Source organism: Pezoporus flaviventris, unplaced genomic scaffold, assembly GCF_033815535.1.
Source record: "Pezoporus flaviventris isolate CSIRO_AGI_PZ_B2104156 unplaced genomic scaffold, CSIRO_AGI_Pfla_v1 ptg000013l, whole genome shotgun sequence".
Classification (NCBI taxonomy): domain Eukaryota; kingdom Metazoa; phylum Chordata; class Aves; order Psittaciformes; family Psittacidae; genus Pezoporus; species Pezoporus flaviventris.
In genome coordinates, this window is record NW_026892561.1 from 35,799,541 (window position 1) to 35,825,462 (window position 25,922).

General features: G+C 43.1%; 2 protein-coding genes and 1 long non-coding RNA gene across 9 annotated transcripts in view; 1 reads left to right on the plus strand and 2 right to left on the minus strand.

Moving 5' to 3' along the window:
- LOC133268940 (uncharacterized) overlaps positions 1-12,370 on the minus strand; it is a 57,585-nt gene extending 45,215 nt beyond the window's left edge. For all 4 annotated transcript variants that reach the window (XR_009743229.1, XR_009743227.1, XR_009743228.1 and 1 more), the window contains exon 1: positions 12,234-12,370. This is a non-coding gene — a long non-coding RNA (uncharacterized LOC133268940). The remainder of the gene's footprint in view (positions 1-12,233) is intronic.
- Positions 12,371-12,401: 31 nt separating this feature from the next.
- On the plus strand, positions 12,402-18,085 carry PFN2 (profilin 2). 4 transcript variants are annotated; one of them, XM_061452795.1, is made up of 3 exons: positions 12,402-12,713; positions 14,135-14,327; positions 16,288-18,085. In XM_061452795.1, exons 1-3 carry the CDS (start codon positions 12,582-12,584, stop codon positions 16,383-16,385), a joined length of 423 nt encoding a protein of 140 aa, XP_061308779.1. In that variant the 5' UTR covers positions 12,402-12,581; the 3' UTR covers positions 16,386-18,085. The 4 variants fall into 4 exon arrangements, with proteins under 4 accessions (XP_061308779.1, XP_061308778.1, XP_061308777.1 ...); XM_061452794.1 differs by having other exon boundaries at positions 12,409-12,713; positions 15,967-18,085; XM_061452793.1 differs by lacking the exon at positions 12,402-12,713 and adding an exon at positions 12,953-13,391.
- A 2,247-nt stretch (positions 18,086-20,332) lies between these two features.
- Positions 20,333-25,922, minus strand: part of RNF13 (ring finger protein 13) — a 39,526-nt gene continuing 33,936 nt past the window's right edge. Inside the window, exons 9-10 of the mRNA XM_061452796.1 lie at positions 23,558-23,638; positions 20,333-21,819 (exon numbers count right to left, since the gene is read on the minus strand). Coding sequence (XP_061308780.1) covers positions 21,455-21,819; positions 23,558-23,638 — 446 coding nt within the window. The 3' untranslated portion in view covers positions 20,333-21,454. The remainder of the gene's footprint in view (positions 21,820-23,557; positions 23,639-25,922) is intronic.

The following is a 25,922-nucleotide window of genomic DNA, read 5'->3' on the forward strand; positions in this document are numbered from 1 at the left end:
TCTCTCCTTCAGCCAGTTCGCAGTCCACCTCACTACCTGATCATCCAGACCACACTTCCTCAATTTAGCCGTGAGGATGCTGTGGGAGACTGTGTCAAATGCTTTGCTGAAGTCAAGGTAGACCACATCCACCGCTCTGCCATCATCCATCCACCGTGTTATTTCCTCATAAAAGGCTAAGAGATTGGTCAAACATGATATCCCCTTGGTGAAGCCATGTTGACTGCCCCTCATAACCCTCTTATCCTTGATATGCCTTAAGATGGCACCAAGGATAAGGCGTTCCATCACTTTCCCAGGGATAGAGGTGAGACTGACCGGTCTATAGTTACCCGGGTCCTCCTTCTTGCCCTTTTTGAAGACTGGAGTGACATTTGCTTTCCTCCAGTCCTCAGGCACCTCTCCCGTTTCCCAAGACTTGGTAAAGATGATGGAGAGTGGTCTAGCAATGACTTCCGCCAGTTCCCTCAGCACCCGCGGGTGCATCCCATCTGGACCCATGGATTTATGGATGTCCAGATTGCTCAACTGGTCTCTAACCCATTCCTCATCAACTAAGGCAAACCGCTCCGTTGACCTGACTTCATCTAAGGTCTCAGGGGTACAGGGCTCTTCAGGACTGCCTGCAGCAGAGTAGACAGAGACAAAGAAGGCATTCAGTAACTCTGCCATCTCTGTATCTTCTGTCACCAGGGCACCCATCCCATACATCAGTGGGCCTACATTGCCTCTGGTGTTAGTTTTATCTGCCATGTATTTGAAAAAGCTCTTTTTGCTGTCCTTGACCCTTCTCGCCAGGTTTAATTCTAAGGAGGCCTTAGTCATCCTAGCTGCCTTCCTACATCCTCTAGCAGCAGCCTTATATTCCTCCCAAGTGGCCAGCCCCTCCTTCCATGACCTGTAAACTCCCCTCTTCCACTTGAGCATACCCAGCAATTCCCTATTTAGCCACGCAGGTCTCCTGGCCCTCTTCCTTGACTTCCTATGTGTCGGGATGCTCCGATCTTGAGCTCGGAAAAAGCAATCCTTGAATGCCAACCAACTATCTTGGGCCCCTTTACCTTCAAGCAGCCTTGCCCATGGGATTTCCCCTAGCAATTGCTTGAAAAGGCCAAAGTTTGCCCTGCTAAAGTCCAGGGTTGCAATTCTACTTGCTATTCTACTGGTCCTACCACACAAGATCCTGAATTCCACCATCTCGTGGTCACTGCAACCAAGGCAGCCCTCAACCCTTACTGCTTCGACCAGACCCTCCTTGTTAGTGAGGATGAGATCCAGCAGCACTCCTCTCCTGGTCGGCTCATCCACCATTTGCAGGAGGAAGTTATCACCCATACACTGGAGGAACCTCCTGGACTGTGGCTGGGTTGCCGAGTGGTCCTTCCAGCAAACATCAGGGAAGTTAAAATCCCCCACGATGACCACGGCCTGTGACTGTGAGGCCGCTCTCAGCTGCCTGTAGAAGGCCTCGTCAACTTCCACATCCTGATCTGGTGGTCTGTAACAGACACCCACAACAGTATCACCCCTGCCAGCCTGCCCCTTAATTCTCACCCACAGACTCTCAACTCGCTCGTCCTCTGTCCCTGGACAGAACTCAGTGCATTGTAGTTGCTCCCGCACATAAAGAGCAACCCCACCACCCCTCCTGGCTGGCCTGTCTTTCCTGAAAAGGACATAGCCCTCCATGACTATATTCCAGTCATGTGAGCTGTCCCACCACGTCTCTGTCTGCATTAAGACTCAGTGTGACTTACCAGCCTGCAGCAACTGGATGTGCTTGAGCAAGTGCAATGTAGTAAGAGGGAACAAGGTGATTTTAACTCTCCTTGTAGCATTGGCATGAACAACACTGGAATTGTGTCTGCAGTTTTGTATACCCACATTTAAAAGGAACACTAAAAATTCAGCCGTGCAGACAAGCACATGCTTGTCAAGCATTCTTAAAGCAAAGGCATAAACCACACCCTCGAGAGCAATTAAATGAAGAAAAGAAATGCAGTGGACAACATACATCTGTATAAATATGGTCTTGCTGTCATACTCTGTATAAACTAATCGGTCGTTAGTCACCACAGATTCCTTTGTTCTGCATTCCCTGAACCTGCTTAGTTTACTTGCCAAGATATTATCCAGACTTCGGGGATTACAGTTATTTATTTGAATATCTACATCTAATCTAATATCTAACCTCCACATTTTCAAAGGAGAAACTTTTCCAGATCTTTAGTCCTGAGGAAGCTTTGTGGGTAAATCCTTTAACCATCTTTGAAAATGTATGCATCTTCTTTTCCACTTGCAAAGGAAGAGTTGTCCAGCTACATTAATCAGTACATACGACACTGAGATAAAGAGCATCTAAAAAAGAAACAGAAGTTAGTTTATGCACTGTGCAGATTTTACCACACTTATTTCTGTAGATATACTTCCTATATTGTGCCAAAGGACATCTTACCAGCCATATCTACCCATTTAACAAAACAGTGTCCACATGCACAACAGCAGAGCAGCTGCCAAATACCGCAAAGAATGCTCCAGCAACTTTGATCCTTAGTAACTTCACAAGCTATTTTTGCAAAATGAAATGAAAGTATAAAGAAGTAATGTCATTTAACCTTTTTATGCCCTGTATCAGTGATGCCACCAGGAATTACAACTTCTCACTGCTCTCCAGATGCATGAGGAATTGGGTATCAGCGTATTCATTCCTACTGCTTCCTTCTCTCTTCAAAGGGTGGCAAAGTACTTCCCTTGAAACCAGTACTAATGACATTTTACAGTCTGAGCACAACTGGTGACAACTTTGTAAGAACAAATTCTTAAAAGATACCTAATCACCAGACTTCACTTGAGATTCACATATGGAGATTATGACTTTGAATACACTTAATCTGGTCACAAGCAGCAACTAAAATTTCACCAGGTCAACTACAAAACACCCTTCTAAAATTGTTCTGCAGCAGGGTCTTTTTCTGAAAGCTGCTTGTGGTGTCCCCTGCTCTGTACAGCCCGTAGTGTAATCACATTGCCATACGCAAACTCTGTCATCTACAGCACCGCATGTAGTCTTCCATAAATAATATGGTTCCCTAACAGTTTAGTAGTAAAGTAGAAGTCTTCCAGAAATATGAGCTTTTCTTCATATTGGCAATACTGCATTCATGTACAGTTTTCTACAAAGGGTTTTCATTCTGTGGTATGTGTGGAGTCCCTCAGTCCTGCTGATAAAAGGTGAAAGACACTGAAGGATTAGACCCTGAGAAGGCAATGTGAGTCAGGTGCTATATCCAGTCATCTTCTTATCACCTCCAGTGTTCTGAGCATGGTATGCCTTCTGATTTTTTTCCTCAAGTATGTATGTCCTGGTTTACTATATTAAACCATTTAATAAGATGGCAGAGGGGCTGTGAGTAGGAACTGATTACATATTTGTTACTTCAGTGTTTGGAGTGAAGCAGTCTCTTGCTGATAAGAACACTGGCACCCCAGAAAAGAAACAAATCTACTTCCAGTTACTTCTGTGGAAGGCAGAGATAGTCTTAAATTTCTGATATGTGCCATGTGGCCTGGGAGACGTGGTGCTTGCTAAATGAAAAGTATTAAACACTACAGTTTCAAAGCTGGTTTTTATTTGTTTCTATTTGTTCAATATTTTCAAGAGTAACACATGGAGAAAAATGAAGTGATTGGTAACAGATGATTCTGAATTGCCAGCTTTGGTAGCATGAAGTAAAAATGCAAATGCATTACCGAATGAGCAGAGCAAACAGAAGGCTTGGTCACCCCCACCCCATCCTGAAATATAAACAGGAACTTTGTTCAGAAAACGGCATTACCTTTATTCAGCACAGACTAGTCATTACCTTAAACCTGAAGCACATTTTCAGCAAATCTAACTTACAGCAACTTCTCCCATGAGCCTGAGAGTACATTAAAGGGTGCTAGTAAGAGTGATTATAAAGAACCTACTAGATCAAGGAAATCCCGCTGCAAGACTTTAATTTTAATTTAAATTAAATTTAATTTACACTACTCTGCTTACAAAAGGGGAAAAGGGCACTGTAAATGTAGCAGCAGGCATACGTATCTTATTCTTCCCTGTTTTTAATTTGTGGTTAAATTTAATACACTTCTAAGTGCAAGTAGATTAAAGCTCCATCTAGTGCCAGGGTCTTGAAAGCTACTGAAAGGCTTGCACAGTCACAAAACTATCAAGAAGCAGCACGCCTAGCATCAGAAAGCTGTCACACACAGCATTTCTTTTTCTGCTACAGCATATAGTTTCTAAAACAACAAAGACAGCAACAAAAAGATTTAGTTATTTAAATTAAAAACAAACTTTTTGGTTTTTTCTTATAAAGGTTTTGTTTAGTCTTTAACAGTCATTTGACAGGGATGATTTTCCTTCACACTAGCGAATAACAGAAGTTACCACCAATGTCAGTGCACTTACAATGCCTCAAGCACAGGGAGTGATGTGCAATCTTAGGTTTTGCCACAAACTACTTTTTAAAAAAAATTTGTTGGTACTACAGAAAAGTATGTAAACAAGAAGAAACAACAGCTGTGTCCAACAGAAAGGTGAAGAAAAGGTGTATAATCTAGCACTAAAAAGTGCTATTTCCTCTGCTGCAGCCATTATTTGGATGAGTGTCCCCAGGTCCATGCCAACAGTAGGTTTTGAGAAACAAGTATACCTTTACCTAAATGCTGCCTTCAAGCTGTCCTATTTCAGTACAAGAGCCAAATCTCCTTCCAGTCAAAGAGTGTGCATTCCAATTCATCCACTAACTTGATACTAACTTGTACCTAGATCCTGGTTTTGAGAGGCTGATGCATGTTTAATACAGGGCTTGACTACCCGCCAGCAGTTTATGATTATTTTCTCCCTAGGCATCTACCAATGATAACAGAAGAAACTAGGTGTCTATTACAACAAACAAAAAAGTCTAGCTGGTGCTAATGTTCCCTTCCTCTGTTTTTCTGAATTTTTTTATGCAATGCCAACAGCAAAACTGCACCTGTTTCTGCTCTGTAACCAAAACCATGCTATGTGTCACAACTGCCTTATGAACATTATTTTAGCCTAATAATGAGGATAAGGTTTGTATAGCAAAGGACAGTTATTCTGATTATTCAAAGCAGTAACTTAAAACTTTTTTTTTAATATATATACTGAAGTAATGTATTTTCATTTAAGAAAAGCTGTCCTCATTCCGCATTTTATATGTGAGTCTCAGTGAACACTGAAATAGGAGGAATCCTTTCTCTCATCTAGATAAATGTAATACACCCGAGTTGCTAACGTTTAAAAAGCCCTTTTCCAGTTTGGCGTTTATCTTCATCCAGAGTACAGACAAGCTGTATTAGATGCATTTTTCACATAACCTGAGTATGCACTAGGAAATACATAGCTAGAAACATGTATGACCAAAAACCAGGTATGAGCAACTGCAGACACTCTAAGCATGATCTGATGACGTGGTACAAGCTGCATTGCTGAATGAAGATGCCAGGAAGACGGACAGGTGAGCAGTCACACAGCAGATGACTGGATTCTTCTTCCTCACACTACCACCACCACAAGTCCACTCCTGGTTGCTGCAAAGATTGGTAACAAAAGTCCAGCGCCTGCTTGAAACAGCATATAATCTGAAGTTCAGGTGCCTGCCTCCTTTGGCACTTACTATGTAGACAATGTTAAACCAGGGATGCTGGGGGCACAATTCATGCACAAGATCAGTATATAATCAAAACCACAACTCCTGAAGCCTTCTAACAGGTCTCTGCAGACACCAGCTTACCATGACACTGAAGAGATCTGCCTCAGCTCTGCAGTCCTCTCCTCTGTCAAAGCTTTCAGCATGCTTACTTTTCATAACAAATAGCTGTTTGGTCAAGATACGGTATTATTTGTTTCCTTCAGTGAGGTGTTAAAAAGAAGAGAAAATATTCTGAACTAAACCACACCACTTTTAGGCTGTTTTCCCCTTTACTCAATTCTACTTTTCCCTGTTATTTCCATTTTCAGACTTCCTTTCATCCACACCAGTGGCTGTTCTCCAGTTCAGCAGTATTAGACTTCCAGACTAAGTACAACATTTCTAAGCACACAATTCATGTATTTTAAAACTTTTCTTTGATCTTCTTTTATGACTATGCAGACAGATTTGAGCAGAATAAATTTCACATACTTTGTTTCTCAAAAACGTGGTATTTGACTAGATGTAATTCAGAGAAAAACACTACAGCTGTGTCAGAAATAATTATCTGAGTGCTGAAACTTAGTATTTCAACTATCAAAATTCACACAAAAATATTCTAAACATTAAATACACATCTACTGGCTCTTTGGTGAGCTGACAGCAGGCAGGTTGACTGCTACTCATAGCTAGAATCAAGTACTTCATGGAGACAAAGAAATGTGGTACCAAATTTTTAAAAGGATTGCAAAAAAAAGAAAAGCATGCAGTAATTTCTGCTTCATTCAAAAAATAACATATAATTGCAATTTTACAGAGCATTGTAAGGTTAGAACTGTATAAATTTCCTCAGAAAATATGTTTTTTCTACTTCAGAATTATTATTAAATGCTTTTGCAGACAGTGAATGTTTTGGGTAGAAATTTTATACGACAGATAAATTTATGTATCTGTGATACAAAAATCCTTTGGACTTTTAACAAATAACAAGCATCGACAGCAAAATTATTTGTGATTAGAGAAGGAAGTAGCACCCAGATAAACATATATACAGATACTATTATTGAAAGAAAGCTTAATGAAGGAAATAACATACTGAACAAGGCTTCAGAATTTCCTGGCTAAACCACGTGGTAGACTGAATAAGCAGCAGAGAGCAGCGCAGAAACAATCACCTAAAAAAACTACGAGTAAGAAAAACATAAAGGCTTGTCAGCTCAATAACCAGAACATGACCACGCACATACATGGACTGGCAGGAAATGCTGCTGCTGACCCCGTGGTGGTGTTCAGCAGGAGAGGTTTCTGCTGTGACTGCAGTGTACCTGCAATGCAATGCAACTTGAGGAAAGGTTTTGGGCTTTCTTCTTATGGTATGCTAGCACAATGCAGAAATGCAGATCAGATATTAAGACGTAAAATTATACACCAGTCAACTTTGGCAGAGAAAAAACAAACCAAAGTAACAGATGAAGCCTGGGAAAAGTTTAATGTTCATTTCCACCTAATATAATTTCTCAGTGCAGTCAGTGAAGTTTGCAGAGAGATCAGAGGTGCAGACTTCATGCAGTTAGAAGGCTGTTAGCTGCTCCTGCTTAACCACACTGCATAAACATCTGTTAAAAACGACTGTGTTGAGAACCCATGCTTGCTCTGCTCTATTTTCCACCTTTCTGCTTCCTCTCCCTAACTTTCTAACTCTCTAATTTTGGGCTCTTCCAACAACCTTAAAGCATTTCTTAGCCTTAGTGTTCACTTTTTAGATTAACTTTTATACAACCTTGCACCCACTGAAATAATCAGTTAACAAAGGCATGTAATGAGTCACCGCTGAGCTTGGATAAAATGAAGTAAACAAAAGAGCTTGGATTGAAGATGCTACCACCTTCCCTCCACTGTATCCAGCTATCTACAAACTTACTGAATTTCACAGTACTTTTGTTTCATAATTGAAAAATTAACAAAGTACTACCTATTTGGGTTCTGTTTGCTTTATTTAAAGCAAAACAAAATATTGCAGGATCCAAGTACCCTGAAGAGCCTGCCTGATAAATCTGAATACAAAGAAAGCTGGGTCAAAAAGACCTAATTCTGCACATCTCACTCATGCAGGGACTATCACCAAAGACACCAATATGAACTGAAGACTATCTGTCCAAGTAAGAATTTACATATAATAAACTTTAATTTCTAGGATTAAGGCTTATTTTTTATTGGCTACATGCAAGATCAAGAGCTTACCTTTAAAAATCCAAAAAAGGAAAAGTTCCATGATTTCAGACATTTTTTTTTTCACGCTCTGACCAGTCTATAAATCAGATCCACAAAGAACTGTCCTTCCTCAGATTTAAAGCATTTCTGGAAGCCATCAAAATGGAAGCAATCTCATATCTGACATTTCAACAGTACTAACCTTGCATCTGATTTTAAGTTAGATTTTGGGTTTTATAGAGTCATAGACTCATAGAATAGTTAGGGCTGGAAAGGACCTTAAGATCATCTAGTTCCAACCCCCCAGCCATGGGCAGGGATGCCACAGACTAGAATATGAATTTGTAGTGTTTGAATTTGATGGTTAAATAAAGGATAAGGGAAATTCTTCTTAACTGCTTATCTAATTAATCCTTGGAAAGATAAAGGTTTTGTTGAGCTACCTATACTGGTAAAAACATACCAGGCAAACCTCCTCTGTGGAGACAAAGCATTGTGGTTTTAATCTAGTGATTCTTGCATTTTGTATCACTATTTTTGAATACTAGCTTCAAGCGTTCTGCTCATTAATATGTCATTTTTACAATTTATTTCTAACTAACAGGCACCTTTGGTGGCTTCGTTGTTTTTCAGCCAAGTCACTTAAGTAGCCGTGGAAGGACTTTGCACAGCCAGGTTTCAAGTCATCCCCATGAGGCTAAGAGACAGACTACTCCTTGCTTCTTGCCTTTTAATCAGCAGAAGTGAATGTGCTAACTCATAACACTTCTAAATGGGTTTTACCCTCTGCACTTCCGAAAGCACTTGTGGTAAGTAGAAAGACTGCCACAGGAAACCTAGTATGGTCTGAAGAGGAAGTTACCAGAGCAGCACCACAAACTGGCATGAACCGTGGTAACGAATGATGCCTCAGGTGAGCTCTGGCTCTGTAAAGGTTAATTTTCAAAAGTCAAGATGTGTTCTGTTGATGGTCACTTGCCTTTTCTATCTACATATAAATGCTGCTTAAATTTATCTCCAAATGCTCCAGTACTTACAAAGCCTGACAGAAAAATGGGAGTTATTTTACTAACAAAATACACACCCTCCTTCAAGTTTTTTGTCAATTTCAGTTTTCATGTTGCTAACATAAAAGCAGTCAAGTTTCTCACAAAACTACAAATAGTACACTCTGGCTAAGCACAGGCATTCTTTCAAATGATTATTTCTCTTAGATGTGATCCAACACAAATTTCAGACAAAGTTCTGAATCAAAGCAAAATGACTAATAACTGTTACAAGCTGCATTAAAAAAACTCTGGCCGTACTGTGCAAAAAACTTCCACAAAGAACTACTGGGCAGAATGTTGAAAGAGACTAAAATACAAGAAATCATGGGTTAGCAACTATTTATGATACATGTATGGCTTATGTTCAGACAGCACCATTTCCTATGTCAGTCCAGGTATCAATGTTAAATGAGCCACTCCATCTATCAATTTTAACAACCATATTTTCGTTAATACATAAATCCTTCATTTAACAAATGTCTCAGATTTCAGTTAAGACTTGTAACAAATAATAAAACTGGAATGTCTCTCTTACAATCTTTATCATGCAGAGCACATCCTCATCTTCTTAAATTGAACAGTCTCAAAAGTAGTGTCTATACAAATAGCATTATAATAATTGTATAGCCTAGAACACATCCAAATGAGGCACCTAATAGTGAAAATAACGGAGTATGAGTTTTAGAAACAGCACTGGTGGCTGCTGAATCTGTAAATTATACTGGTATGCTACCTGGTAATTTCATAACATTAAATAATGGTGATCCAATTTAGAGTTCACTCTCTAAATATATTACTAGAGTTACTTCACAAGTAACATGACTAAAAGCCCAGACACCAAGCAAGTGGCAAATCCTCTACTCTCATCATTTCTGTTCAGGAGGTCCCAGACTTCCATGCAGTTATTTCCAATTTAAATCGTTAAAAGCAGAGACCTGTATTCCCTGCGTCGCTAACGCAATCTGCTCATCAAAATAGCATTCGCACTGCTTGATCACCTGGTTTATGCAGCTTAATTAAAAAACAGTGATATTCCCCGCAAAGCAGTGGTAGCATTACAGGACTCACTCTGCATTCTTTGACATCCATATGAAACATTTACTTCTTCAAAGCAGCACTGAACCCACCCCACACTAAACTGGCAAGGCTTTGGAGTCCCGGGGACAGCCAAGCAGTGCCTCTTGCAGCAGTTCTGCAGCTCCTAGAGCAGCAGTGCTTCCTCCCAGACATCTCCTAGCTGGCAGTGACCGCTGGACCTCTACCTCCCATGAAACTGGACCTCAAAATGTAGGGCCTCAAAATGAACGCATGGTCCTCAGGCATAAGGGATGGACAAATGGGTGGAATGGTGCATGTGGGAAGGTGAGATACCTCAAGGCAAGAGGTGGCATAGCCTTTATAAAAAGCCCTGGAAACCCACAGGTTCTTGCATGAGATTCTTCCATGTGTGTACCAAGCAGCCCGCTGTCCATGTGAAGCTTATCTCTTGTTAATCAAGGACAAGGACACTGGCACACAGGCAGCTCCAAAATTTGCCAGGCCTGCCTCTGGGTTCAGCGTGATCAGAGGTCTGCCCCTGTATTTAGTAAATCCACTTATTAAAGTGAAGCAATTTGGAATCCTTACTGCAGCTTGGAAACCCAAGAAAAAATGCAAACCCCACATTTTGGTCAAACTCTAAAAATACTGGACCCATCAGCCTCCTGTTCATTTAAGATGGATGCATTCCATTCAGTGCAAGTACTAGTATTAAACTGGGACTTCCTACAGGCAAGCGTTATAAAAAAAAAAGTGGCCTTCCAGGGCACCTTCAGACGGAAGAGAACTTTTTCTCCTTTCCGTGGCAAAAATGGAAGGATGATGAAGTCAACCCAAACTTCACCAAAAGCTTTAGATAGCTAAAGACCTGAAAGCAAATTTAAAGCCTGTAATTCATTGGGAGATGCAACAGAATCATAGAATGGTTAGGGTTGGAAAGGACCTTAAAATCATATAGTTCCAAGGCCCCTGCCATGGGCAGGAATGCCTCACACTACACCATGTCACCAAGAATGACACGAGGACATTTTTGCTACACATGGATGGCTGGAAAAGAATAAAGCAAAGTTCTGGTGCTGTCCAAATTCAGAGTGGGAAAGGCACTGTGAAAATTAAAATAGAGAAGATACTTACAGAATTAAGCTAAAAGATGCAAACAAGGGCTTTTTAAAGCATCTAGTAATGTAAGCAATCTCTATTACTACCTAAACAACACTCAATCCCATGACAACCAAAATAGGTTTTAAAACAACACTCTGAAGCATGCTGTAGGGATATTCATTAGAAATATGTGGTGAATATTCTTCCTGGTGGGTATAACCTCAGAAAAGACAGATTCAATTATTGTATACCATGCCTTGGCATATTCAGGTATGAGATCTAACTTCTTGAATTAAAGCTTCAAAGTTAATTGCATGGACCACCACTTCACATTCCAACCTGTCCCTATTTCCCAGAGAATCACAACAGATACTATGTAAAGCAAAACCACCTTGCTCAAAAGGAAGGTGACCCACTCTACCACCCCGCAACCTCAATGTTAAGGACAGAGCCATTGCCCTAAAACACACCCTTAATGTTGCAGGTGAACATTTCTGTAACTTACAGCAGGCCAGTCTTCCAAGCAGTGATCCTGCCCAGAGCCCAGTACCAATGTAGCATAAAAACTGGGATCAGACCTGGACATCTTACAAACAAACGTGGAAACTAAACTATTTCAACCTGGTGGTACCTGGAAGAATAAAACCTGAAACAGCCACTTACAAAACCACACAGAAATAAAATGCAACAGATGTTAGCCTGTGAGATAAGGACTTTGGTTCAGCTCGCAGGGGCAAGGAGGGCAGCAGAGTATGGCCAACTACCAACATAGGAGTAGAAGAGCTTTACCTAGGCAACCTAGGCAACTATGCTTCCAGAGATGAGAACATCGCCATTCCTTGGACATTAGAGCACCGTTCGCACTCCCCCAGCCTCAGAGCAAACGGGGAAGGTGGCACACAAAACCGCCAGCAGCGCAGGGGTGCTCGGCCCCAGCCCCGACCGTGCAGAAGCGCCGGTGCCCGGCGGCAGCGCCGACTGCCACACCGGGGCTCAGGGCGACGGACAGGCCGGTCACCCAGAGGTGCTGCGGCGAGGGCGAGCTGGACCCCAACCCCCCCAGGGGTCCGGAGGAGCGCGGGGAGCGCACCCCTCTCGCCGGGCCGGAGCACCCTTGGCACGCTGCACCTACCTGCCGGGCGCGACCGGGACCGGACCCACCGCCGACCGACGCCCTCCCGCCAGCCCCGCGCTCCTCCACCCGGCAGACAGCGCCGCAGCCCCGCCGTTCCCGCCTCGGCCGCGCGGAGCCGGGCGGCGCGGGGGGCGGTGCTGGGCCGCGCCCCTCCTCCCCTCCGCCCCTCGGCGCCGGCAGCGCGGAGGGCTGGGCCGCGCCGCGCCGCCCGCTGCAGCGCTCTGGTCCGCTCCGCTGTGAGGAGGGAGAGGAGAGGGACGGGACCGCCTCGCCCAGCCCCGCCGCCCGCCGCCTGGCCCGCGCCTCGCCGCCCGCCCGCTCGCCCCCACCGCCGCCCGCGCGAAGATGGCCGGCTGGCAGAGCTACGTGGACAACCTGATGTGCGATGGCTGCTGCCAGGAGGCCGCCATTGTGGGCTACTGCGACGCGAAGTACGTCTGGGCAGCCACGGCCGGCGGCATCTTCCAGAGCATCACGGTAAGGGCGGCGGCGGGGAGGCAGGGCAGGGCGCGGGGAAGGGCGAGCCCGGCCCCGTGGGAGCGAGCGCGGCCGTTAGCGGCGGGGCGAGGCGGCGGCGCACGAGGGACGGGGGCACCTTGCGGGGCGGCGGGGGAAGGCGGCGGCGGGCCTGGCGAGCGAGCCCGCGCTGCCTTTTTGTCTGTGGCTGCCGGCGGCGGCGCCGCGGGCGCGGGGTCCCTTCCCGGGGTTGGGGGGCCGCGGGTCGATGCGGCGGGGCCGCGGGAGAGGCCGCGCAGGGTGTGCGCGGTGGGGCTTGCGTAGGGCCGCCCGGGCCCGGCGCTGCGGCGAGGCTTACGTGCGCGGCGTAGGAGGCGTTCGTGAATGCCCACCTCGCCGCTGGCTCCATGTTTTTCATCGCCAAGATGGCGCACTGCCATTGATTCCTCCCTCCCATCCCCCCACCCCTGCCCGTCCTTCGCTTCTGCTCCCGCCGCCGCCCCGCTCCGCTCCCATCCGCACCGCTCCCGCCGTCCGCCAGGCCGGGCGGAACCCGTGCCGCCGTTACGTAAGGGCCATGCGGGGCTGCCGGCATGTTGCAGCGCGGCCTGCCCGGAACGACCCGCCGGCAGAGCCGCGCCCCGCCCCAGGTGTGGAGGGGCCCGGTCCCGGTTCGGGAGCTGGAGCGGAGCGGGACCGGTCAAGGCCTACGGCTGTGGCGGCGCCCGCGCAGTGCTGGGCCGTGATTGGGGCGGCAGGGCCCGTCGTGACGCTGCACTTTGAGGCCGCCGTTCTGCAGCAGGGCCCGGCCCTCCCCGGCTTCCCCCCGCCTCACCGGGCCGCGCCGCCGCCCGACCCCCGCGGCCGCGCTGTCCGCCCGGAGCGGGTGCTCTCCACCCTCACGTAGGGGGGTGGACAGCGGCCACAGAACCGACCGGTACCGCGGGCGGGTGGGAGCGGTGCCGCGTAGGGGCACCGCGTGTACCAGCTGCCCCGAGTGTGCGGAGGCGCCTCAGCAGTGTGGCTAGTACCGAGCTCCTGACCCGCCGGTGCAGGCGGGTGGCATTTGAGCCGATCTTTCGGGGATAAGTGCCAGTAGGCGTTTGGGTTCCACAGGGTTAGTGCGTTCCGTCGCCAGGACATGGGTCCTGTGCTTAGCTAGTTTCAACCCTGAAGCACCTCCCTTAATGAGAGCTTGGATCCGAGAGTCGCTGCAGATTTGGGATGAGGTATTCCAGGGCAGTGGATCCACTGCTTAAAGTGGTAATAGACCAGGGCAGTGCAAACTGTGACTAACAAAGCACTGTGTTCTGGAAGACGTCCTGGTGGGAGCAGGGGGAAATGTACCGTCTCATCGTCTCAACACAAGACAGGATGTTTTCTGTATAGAAATAAAACAATAAAATACTGCCCTGCTAACTCTGGACTTTTTTCTTTGACAGCCAGTAGAAATAGATATGATTGTAGGAAAAGACCGAGAGGGTTTTTTCACCAACGGTCTGACCCTTGGTGCAAAGAAGTGCTCTGTGATCAGAGATAGCCTGTATGTTGATGGTGACTGCACAATGGACATCAGGACAAAGAGTCAAGGTGGTGAGCCAACGTACAATGTTGCTGTAGGCAGAGCTGGCAGAGGTAAGCATGATTTTCTTCACTCTCAGCTCGCTAAATTAAGAGTGTGACCCTGAGCGTAGACTTATGCTGTTAAGTAAACCAGGCTCCTGTATTTAATGGTTAATTTTGGAAGTGATGCAAGGAGGGTGGATGGCAGTGGTCTGGCTGGCTGGCTAGGTCTTTGGCTGGTTATCACGCTTGTCCCTGTTCCCACGTGGGCATTAGGCTAGGAAGCGGTTAACCAGATCCCTGGCAAGCAGGGAAGAGCAAGCTACAGCTTGAAGTAAGCTACCAAGTATAAGGTAGCATGGTATCTAAAGCTATGGTAGGGATCTAGCAATGATCAGTAGGTGAATCTGATTCTCAATGTTGTAAACTTCTGAACAGAAGGCTTATTCTGCAGAGATGTGAGTTCTTGTGTGAATTTCTCCTGCTCGGCTCTTAACAAGTTCTACACTAACTCTTCTTGCATTCCTGTTGAGCCCTCTGAAGTCTGTGAGCTAAAAGCTCATCCAACTTGATATCATTTTGAAACTTGCTTTATGCTAGTACACCAACTCCTTGTGCTCCTCACTTCTAGTGAAACCTATCATGGGGAAGGCACTAGATTTGGATGTAAAAACATGCTTCAGAATACTGGCTACAAGTAGCAGGCCTTTGTGTTCAAAATACTTGGCCTAGCATTTTTTGCCTTGCTGTGAAGCAGGTAAGATTTTGCTTATAAGTATAAAAATAAAACTAGAGCAAAATTTCTCTGTAGGCTAAAGCTGTTGGCAAAAATACTGGAAGAAAGTTACAGCACTGAAGTGAAATAAGCAGAGTTATGGTTCTGCTGCTGGTTGTGAAATACCAAAGGACTGTTTGTCTTAAGCTTTCTGTGAGGGAATTGCTATGGAGATGTACAGTCACCTGTAGGTAGGCTGACTGCAGTATTTCCAGTTACAGTATTCCTAGCTTGGGAAACAACTGCTGTGCTTGTGGAAGCAGAGGGCTTATTGTGTCTGTGTACCTGCTGGTGACATCTGCTGGCAGCTCGCAAGTGGTGTTTACTGGCTTGAGAAGCCTTTGGATGTTCTTGTTCGCTAGACAACTGGAACAGAGAGAGGGTCAACACCGAGATTTTCCTTGTGTTCTGTCTTACACAGAAAGCATGTTTTCTAGTTGCATGGTTGTGTGAAAAGTCTTAGCTCTCTGACCGCATGGCTTTTTTGCTAGTATTGAGGCAGTTACTGTTTTTCACACCAGTAGTGACCACTGCAGAAAAGAATGTAAAAATATTCCCGCTTCTGCTCAAAGGTTGCAATTCTGGGGAAAAACATTTTTTTTTTTAATTTAAAGATGCATCCAGGGTTTCCTTGCTGGATGATGGCGGATGGTGCCAATAACGGAGAGGCACTTGTGATGCTTTTTTGAGATACTTGGTTGCATTTTTCTTAGCAGTGAACTCTTACGACTTACGTAGTCACATAATATTCCAAAGGATAACTCATGCCTTCCCCCAGCCCTGTCTACATCTATATTTTTACAAAACTCCTGTTAAACTAGCTTTATAGCCAAATACTAAATCTTGAATTTGAGTGTGTTTATTGCACTGCCTAAAACTTGCATTATTTACTTGTCTAACACACTCTTTTTAAAACTTTTTTCTTTTCTCTTTCAGTCTTGGTCTTTGTAATGGGCAAAGAAGGGGTCCATGGAGGCGGATTGAATAAGAAGGCATACTCAATGGCAAAATACTTGAGAGACTCTGGGTTCTAGTTGCTAGGCAGACTGTTAAGTATTAGGGGAAGATTGCTATTAAACTTTCCTGGCGGTGAGCTTTAAACCTTACATTCTGGAAACTTTATTAGCAATGCAGGGTGATGGGGTATGAACCTGTGTCTCCTTTGTATCCCTTTGTTGGTGGGGAAAGGTGTTTTCTTTTTTTTTTTTTTTCCCTTTAATTCTGTTCATTTCTGTTTTGTTTCCTTGTGTACTCCAGCATTGGTTATAGTCATGGGAAAGGAAGGTGTCCATGGAGGGACACTCAACAAGAAAGCATATGAACTGGCTTTATACCTGAGGAGGTCTGACGTCTAAGCAGCCTCTCCCCATCCACCTAGCAACTCTCTTCATCACCACCCAGTTGTGTTCAGTGCTACCAGACTGTAGATGGTAGTTTGTGTTTTTTATTTACCCATTTCCTAATGTCATAATTCCAGTTACCCTTTGTTCATTTATATGTTAACCACTGTATGTAACCAAGTCCCATATCTGGCACCATTACTGCACCACAAAGATGATATGCATGATACCTTGAAAAACTTTTGGGAGGGGAATATGCCAAGTGTAGGCTTTGCTTTGTCTTAGCAGTTAGTGTGATATTGACGACTAAAACAACTTAAATACACTAAACAAGGTGCCGATTGTACAATCTAATTTGATCAATGCCTCTTCAGCACTTTGAGCAATTACACAGCTCACTAGTCTTCCTTTCATAGAGCATGGTTGGGAGGAAAAAAGTGCATGCATATCTTTACTTCTGTCCCTCTTTATTTTTTTATTCCACATTTGTTTGCACACACCCGTTTTTATAGTGCCTGGTTTGTTTAACCAAGTTGCGACTCAGAAGCTATTAACGTTCTGTTAGTTTTGTTGTTGCACTTCACTCTAGGCTTAAGTCTTTTTATTTTTTTGTCATGATGTCTGAAGCTTGTACTGCTTAACAAGTGCAATCACAAAACTGTGGAAGAAAGGGTACAGACGCACTTCCTCCCATGACCTTAAAGCCACATCCCGAACAGATCCCCACAGACATTCCATCGTTGCAATAGCTCAGGCACTTTTTTTTTTTTTTTTTTTTTTTTGCCAGCTCCTGTTCTGTAGTTGAATTGTAAAAGGCTGCCATTATGGACATTAGATAGCCCAACATAACCATCTGGAGTGTGTCTGGTTTCAGTTTTTCATAGGACCAATTTTAGTTTGCAGCTTGGGGGGTCATGGGGTGGGTTGGTGTTTTTTTTGGTGGGGTTTGTTTCTTGGGGGGTTTTTTTGGTTGTTTTTTTTTAATATGGAACTACAATGTCATTGTGGAAAACTGCCACCTTCAGCTACACCGGGCGCTCTGACTGACTCCAGTCTTTCTGCCAGATCACTCACTGGTAAAGAGTTTTGCTGCTCTGAAGCCACTGTTTGGATGAAGGTTGGTAGTTTGAAAGCTAAACTGTCAAAATGATGCCATTTCAAATTTTAAATCTTCATTTGGCCTGTCACACCCTTGCTGCAGAAATGATGGAGTGAACTGCCTTGTGCACTAGTCATCTGAAATGTCTGTAACCAAACTCTCAGTTCAGACACGGTACTAACTTGTATGTCCATTTAAAGAGAACTGCAGAACTCTGTATACAAAAGAATAAATGGGAGATGGTATTGGTTGGAATAACTGACTTGGCTGTCTTGTGATGAATTTTTTTAATATGTATTCTGTGCCATACTATTGTTAAAAAAAAAAAATGAACTGTTGCTATTGTGAGATGGATTTTAACTGACTACGAGGGTTTCTTTCGAATGGCACTACTGTAGGGACATTCTAGTCTTTGCTTCTATTGTTGGGCCTTGTGGATAATGTACAGATTTAAATGAATTCTTGTTGCTGATTTGTCCATTTCTTTCCCTGCACTTTGTTACATCTGGGATACAGTCTAACTCATCTGATTTAATATGCATTTCAAAAAATGCCATAACTATTAAAAACACCTTGTTTACAGACAGATGAAATAAATTTATTCCAACCAAACAAACTCCGACTGTTGGTAATTTTTCCCCTCCTAACAGAAATCCACTGAGGCCCTTCTTCACTGCATGGCTGACTACACTGATACTAGATGTAGGTGCAGTTCTGAGTTTTGTAAGACAGCAATAGTACGATAATACCTCTTTAGTCAAAGGCCAGTCCCTCTCTGGTGTAAATCACCTTAAGTGAGATGATATCTTGTCACAGAACTCCATGTTTATCTGATTAGGTTTAGAGTTTCCCCTGCCACATGGGTACCTAATGTACAACCCCTGGAACAAAAGCTAGAGATCTTTGCCATGTTATTGACACATTAGGATATGTTGCAGTCTAACCAAGGTCAGCTCTCCACAGGGTAAGAACATGCTCCCCTCAGAAAGGACAGAGTTAAGGTCTCACCCCAAAACAATTCTGCCTGGCTTTTGGCGCTTCTGCTACCCAAGGTGGGCCCTGTGAACTAACACGGCACTGGTGAGATGCAATAAGACAATGAGAGCTTAGGGGCTGCAAAAGAAAGAAAAGCCCAGACCACAGGAGGTTAGCTAATACTCTGCTTCCCTGCGGCCTGGAGATGACCATTAAAATGTCTTTGTTCTCCCCTACATCTTCAGTGTGAATGTTGTATCTGCTCCTTTGCTTGCCACTAGATCCCAACCTAACCTAAAACCTTTGTATACAAAAGGTCTTGCCTTCTCCAAGTGCTCCAGTTGTTTGGTGTCAAAACTTGCCTTCCAGCTGCTAGTGTTAAAGTTAGAACAGACAAGAAAAAGCTCATAGCACCAAATAAGTTTACATTTGGTAGTAAAGAGTACAGAGGTTGCAGACCTTTCATTTCTCCCTTAAATGTGTGTCAATCCTTGTTTTGCTCTGTATCTAAACTGTCTAAACCCAATTTAATCCAACTGACATCCTGACTGCAGAACTTTTTTTGGGGGAGGATCACTCCCCAGAGCTTTTTTTGTAGTAGGCCCACAGATGGAGTTTACCTGTAATGGCACCTCCGAGGCAGGAATAGCCACCAGCAGAACACACCAGATTCCTTATTAACACTGTTCCCTTCTGATTAATCCCCCTCTCCTGAGTAGGTGTCTGTATGTCACCTGTATACTTTTGTTGTTGCATTTCCACAGCAGAATGGAGTCTGTGTACCCAGTTTGCTAGGGTCTGTGCAAAGTATATTCCTTGAATAACATTGATAAATTTCACATTTCCGTATCAACAGATGATTTAAAATACTGAGGATTATTTTCCCGTGCTAAAGGTCTGAGCACTGAATCATGATCTAGGTCATAAATCTGCATTAGTATTCTTCTTGAAGAAGTTATGAGAAGAAATACAGTGAAATGCTTTGGTTCAGACATTGCAAAGTTCCACGTAACTGTTTTTTCTGCTGAACCCAAGCCCTGTGCAGTCCTGCACACCTATCATCCTCCTTTTGCAATGGATCCTCCTTTAGCAGGACTGCACCACTTAGCTTTGGGGTGCCTGAAATACAATTGTGAATGCATTGACAACATCTGAACAGTAGGAACCCATTTTAAGAAACATCTTTCAGCTCAGTAAGTTTTCACACTGGGACTTAACTAGGCATACACACACTGAAAGTTGAATTTTACATAGTGAAAATACAATACACCATTTGTCATCAGCCCCATGGATTGCTAGTGGCAGTGATTTGAAGATGAGTCATTCTTCCGTTATTATACCTTTTCCATGTCTCATTCTGCAAAACAAACTTTCTCTGCTGTTACCCAGTCCCAGAGAACTGATTTCCTTTGCCAGGCTGAAGCAAGGAGGGTGTTGCTGCTTGGTGTGTTAGGTCAGAAAAAACAAATGGAAACCCCTCACCTGTACTCGCCACAGTCCAGGGTTCAGTGTTTTCTGACTTCCGGAACACAGGCTCACAGACTAGCTCTGCAGGTGTCAGCAGATGGGCAGGAAATACTAACAGCACCCTGGTCTTCCTTCCCTCTCCCCCACACAAATTACATGTACAGACCCAGACTCAAAACTTCTGACTAAAAGTGAACAACAGTGAAGGTTTTCTGTTTAACTTGGTCCTCCTGCACACAGTACTGCTCAGTCCAGCACTTTGTGCTGTGATACACAGTGAAGTGTAGGCTGCTTGCTTACCAAGGAATCTTAATAGTTGCATGTTCTGGATCTTTAAAAATACTTTAACCTTAGTAATAAATATAGAAGACTACACCATGAATGTAAGTAATGCAAAAGTTCAATAAATTCCTTTTGATACTTAAAGTGGAAAACATGTTTATTAACATTCTTTCAAGCTTTCCTTATTCAAGGCCATGTAAAAAAAATCTCTGCATTTTGAGTATATGTGTGTTTTTGCTTTCTACATAGTTACAGAGGTATTATATAACATTTACTTTTTTCATGATACACTGGTAAGTACTGAGTTCTGTTAAACAGTTATAAGCACTTGTTTTCAAATCAGGTATTCGAAAAGAATTTTTTTTTATATATACATAGTTTAGCAGACTAATGCAGCATAAAATGCTCTTTAGTAAGAGGTATATGAGTTGAGGATCAATAGAATACTTACCTAAATTATTTTCTGATGTAGAACAAAACCTCTGTTTTGGCCAGCCCCTTTTCTTCTCCCTCACACCCCCCCCCCCCCCCCCCATCATCACTGGAAACCAGACTACATCACAGTAGCAGGAAAGGATAGCTAATCTATTTATGGTGGATCTTATCTTGTGAATTACTCAAAACAAAACATATATTCTAAGTTTCCTTATGCTAGGAATTGCTCAATGGAACTGCTTAAACTCAGCTACTTTGGCAAACTCCACAGTTTGGAATCTGCTTTGAGAGAAAAGTGGAATTTCTTCTGCTTTGTTTTCATATTACCACCATATAGAATATCAATCTGTTCTACATTTTTCTTTCAGAAGTGATGACAGTTTTTAGGAAAACTCTATACAAACATGCAAATACGTTGTTCTGTTGGGCTTAAGGGGTAACACATACCATACATGTAATAAATATTGCTATCAGTATGACCCAGTTGTAGCTACAAAATGGAAAAAAAAATTACTTCCAGATAAACCCCATTTCAACAAGATACATTTAGAGTCTGTGATATTTCTATTGATACAAACCATTAACATTATTTATTAGCATTGTGAAGTCCAGTTAAACTGTTCATTTTGAGAAGACAGAATGTGTGACTGAATACCTGTGTCAGAAATAAATCTCTACTGATTTAACCATAGTACTACTACATGAACTGCTGCTCCTATTGAAGAAACCAAATGGATTAGAGATTAAAAGATATTCCCTATGTAAAGGTTTGTGAAGTATAGCCTTCAGAATGCTTTTGTTCATACACTATTCATCATTAGTAGTCTTAGACAGTATTTGCCACTCTGTACTCCCTTTCATCATTGGGCTGCAGTTGGACCACTACACTTTCTTCGTTTGTTCCATTTTCTGCATCACTGCTATCAATATTGTCATTGTCATCTTCCTCATATTCTGAGGACTCAGTCATGTTCTGATGGGAATGAGATTCTGACAGAGCCCCAAATGACTGAGTACTAACTGAGGCTAATGGTCTAAGCAAGGGAGTGTTTTCAGACACTTCATTCTCTTCTTGACTACTGTCTGTTTCAGAGTCAGAGTCCCCCTGAGAAGGGACCACTTTCTGCTTACATACAGGACATGTTTTTTTTGTTTTTGTCAGCCACGGGTCCACACACTTGCAGTGATATGCTGTTAAAAAACAAAACACAAGTCCATCATTAACTAAGTGAAAAGGACAAGGAAACCTGCTCAATTGTATTTATGCTTAGTAACACATGAGAATTTTAGACTTTAACTCCAAGAATTTTAGTGGCAAGTTTGTTGGCATGTAGACTGCCTATCCTTCTGTACAAAACACCTAACAGATGATGAGCTTGGCCATGCAGATATATGAAATGAATACTTATTTCCTCTACTGAACCAATCCGAGAGCAATTCTGCAATGGGCCATGTTTGACAAAATAACCTTTAAAAGCTTCTTGAGGATCTATACCCATCTGTACCTATCTTGCAGCAAACATGCCCACCATCATTCTCCTCATAGTGCCTTTAACTTCCACTGATGTGTACTGAAGCACCTTGTTATTAAATAAAATTACCATGTGATTTTGCCAATAATAAATCAGTTCTACAGTTGGCACTGTGACTAGACTGGCCTGGTTTAAAAAAAAAAACTAAAACTTGAAAGTGTCTCTTAGGGTATTAAAAACTAAGCTCTGGTTATTAACAGAGACTTGTATCTGGCAAAGAGCATACTGTGTTTAGTACACATTGAAACCTGCGAGTAGCACGCTCTCCATGAAAACTTACTGTAGTGGGTTTTTTTTGTCAGCAATCTTTGATATTAGTGATTGGGTTTCATTAACTTTGCAGTCCCTAGCTGAGACAGATGCTATGGATCTGTTCTTTCTCTTCTGAGAACTCTCTGTCAGCCTGTTTTGAAACTTTTATGATTGGGACCCACAAAGTTCTTAGTCTGTCACCTGCTGTGTTGACTGTGGATGTGAGGCTGTAACATCAGTTGCCTCTTTTTTTACGTCTCTTAGTGATGTGGTATTTGCTGTTGCAGTGCTTGATCAGAGCAGGAAACTAATGAGGAAAATTCTGGGTAAAACTGCATCCAGCCAAAATGGCTGTAATACAGTTAATGGACTCAGAGGCAGAGAGGGGTCTCAAGCTAGGAAGGATGAATCTATTGTGATAGAGTGGACACAGGTTTAAAAAAAAAATAAAAAATACAAAAGAATTAGAGCTGCTCTTGGGCCCAGGCCTCTTAGAGACTTCTAGACAGAAGCTCTTAAATGCTTCTTGTATTTGTATGCACTTACAAGCAGTCTTGTCTTGTGGATAGACACGTACATGACTACTAGATGCACCTTTTGCAGTGGGCTGTATTTCAGAAAGACTGTTCACACAGTACGGTATTTTACTTGTCACAGTATAAATGTTCTGCTCATTTTTGCACTGACAACACTGACTTCCAAGTGCAGCCAAGGCAGTAGTGTATACAGCTTCAGGCTACAGGACAGACTACATCACCTTGTCCAATGTCTTTGTCACTAATAGCTGAATTATGTTTTTATGGTTTAACTGCCTTGGAGAAAGCAAAAGCCTACTTTTTTTAAATTTAAAAAGTAACTCTGGAATGTGTTTTCCCATTAAATAACAGACATTTAGAGTACAGTGTTAAACCCAGATGTTCTTCCATGTGTACATCCAAATTAAAACACAGAAGTGGGAATGCGAGCTTTTTCTCTATTTAAAAAGACAAAAAAAGTTTGTTCTTTTCCCAATTTGTACATACACTCCTGCATATTAGCAAAAATAAATTTTATATATCAATAAACAAGTTCACTGTGGGGTTTAGACATGGTGTTTTAGAGAGCTGTTTTAATACAAATGCCAAACCTAACATACAGCTGCTTACCATGAGAACATGGAAGGATTCTGAGCTTGTCTCCATCCTCATACTCATCCAGGCAAATGGCACATACATCGTATTCATCTCCTGCAGCACATAATTGAGAATCAGTTTAACAGATTTGCAACAGACCTTTGCAAACACGTGCATACAGGTCCTCTTACTGAGCTTCCCAGGCTGAAGAAACTACTACTCTTCCCTGTCCATGCAAGGGGCAGGTTCTTTGAAACTACATAGTTGACTGCTATATTTCTACCCTTACTTATTAAAGCTACAGCTCATTCACTTTCCCTTCAGGTTAATAAATGTTTCAAACTATGTGAAGCACGACATCTATAATACTTGTTCATTCTTATAAAAAGATTAAAAAAAATTAATAAAAATTCCTGTTTCGTTTTTATCAAGGGCTTTTACACTGTCCTTTTTACCAATCATATTTCCTGAAGATGCTGGCTCTCCGAAGTTTGCAGTTACACCAGAAGCTTTTGCCCTTCTCATAACTCGAGTTAATCAGTTATGAAAAAAAAAAAACAACAAAAATAACCTGAGAAGAAACCGAGTGCACTGGTTGATTACTACAGTGTTGCTAGTGTGATATAACTGGGGAAGAACAAAAATGAAACAGCAGACAGCACCAAAGAGTAGTCTTTCCAGAAGCATTAAGTACTGTTCAGGAGTCTGTAATGTAGCCACCTGTATCCTCAAAAGATTAATTCAAACAGAAACAAAGAAATAATATTATGATCACATAACAGAGAAACTATCATGCAAGAAGAGTAAAATAAAATAGCCAGATATTTTTTATAGAAATATTTGAAGGCTGAAAAGAGATTCATTCAGCTTTCTCTATCAACAACACGGAGGAGCAATATCACCCAGAGAAGCTGGGGCGGGGGAGAGGTGGGAAGAGCTATCATCAGACCAGGAATTGTTAGGTTGGAAGTGAAAAGAAAGAAGACAATGGAGAGAAATAAGCCTAGATCCCCCAATTCCTGTCTAAGACTGACAGTTACTAGGCTGTATTATTAAAGGTGAGTAGTGCAAAGTACATATTTTAAAATAAAGAGGTAGCTACATTTATAAGGAGCCATATTTCAGGTACATATTGTGAATACTTATCCGATCAAACCCTGAGAGGGACTTAAGCAGTGAAAGGCTCACTGTCACTGTTTGTTAATGACCCCCTGCTTTGACATGAGCTGGGCTGAGTATCTGTACAGCTCTGTCAAGGCTGGAAAAGTTCTGGCCATGTGCTCAAAGCCACTGCATATGCAAAAGTTGGTGAACTCTTCTTTCATACATCTCTTGCAACTTAAGACACATCCACTGCTGCAACTCACTATTTCCAGATGGTATTTCTATTATGCCATTAGCACTTCATTTAAACAAATGAACCTTACTGTCTTAGCACTGCCCAATACTGCACTGTCTCTTCACAAGCAGCTGCCTGGGAGGGCTGCACCCTCCCAACCATGAAGCGTTGTTTAGATGTCTAAACTACAATGTACCAGGAAAAAAATCTGCCTGGTTCAGCCCACCTCTCCCTCTGTTAAGCCTTCCCTGTCACAGGGATAGAAGTACACGTGCCAGCAGGCTAAACTGCAAGCTTTTCTACCAATTGACTAACAGGTTAAGGGAATGATAGCTACATGGTCAAGTGATCCAATGTGTATTTGCACATCCTATCACAAGGGCAGTCATCTGCTCAACATGTGGTGCTAGTATGCCTGCATCCTGGTTATATGCCTTGTGATAGGAAAGCAAAGGCACCAGTGATAAAAGACTGGACAGGAAAAAAAAGACTGTCCAAAGGAGGACACCCCAGATATGCCAATGAACTATGTCACTCCCTGCATATTTTGATATTTTGACTAAGTATTCATAACAGGAACCCTAGACCAAGTTTGCCTGTTCCCAATCTGTACCATCTTCACAGCTGCTTCCTAACGTTCCACTGCGCAGCAGTTTACGTTTCACAGAGGAGCTAGGGAACTAAGGAGGTGTAGGTCCCACGAGAAAGAGCATGTGCAGAAAAGGTTCACTATCTCATATACTAAAATACCAAAGGGAGAAGGCATACAGCAAGGCAGCAACCCCCATGAGAGAAATGAGGTCCCCACGATCTTGTCACCTCAAGGTAAAAAGAAGGGCTGAGATGCTGTATCTCATTCCCAGTGCCCCTCAGGGCATCCTTCCTCATTTCCATCCAATTCCTTAAAAAATCCACCTAACCTGAGCCACATACATCCCACAAGTGTTACCTCAGCAGTTATCCTCACAACTCTATTCTCTACTCCCATGCCCCGCAGCATCACCTTAATCCTTTCCCAGTAAACTTCTGTCGTCTTTTCCTGACTATATGCTGCACTAG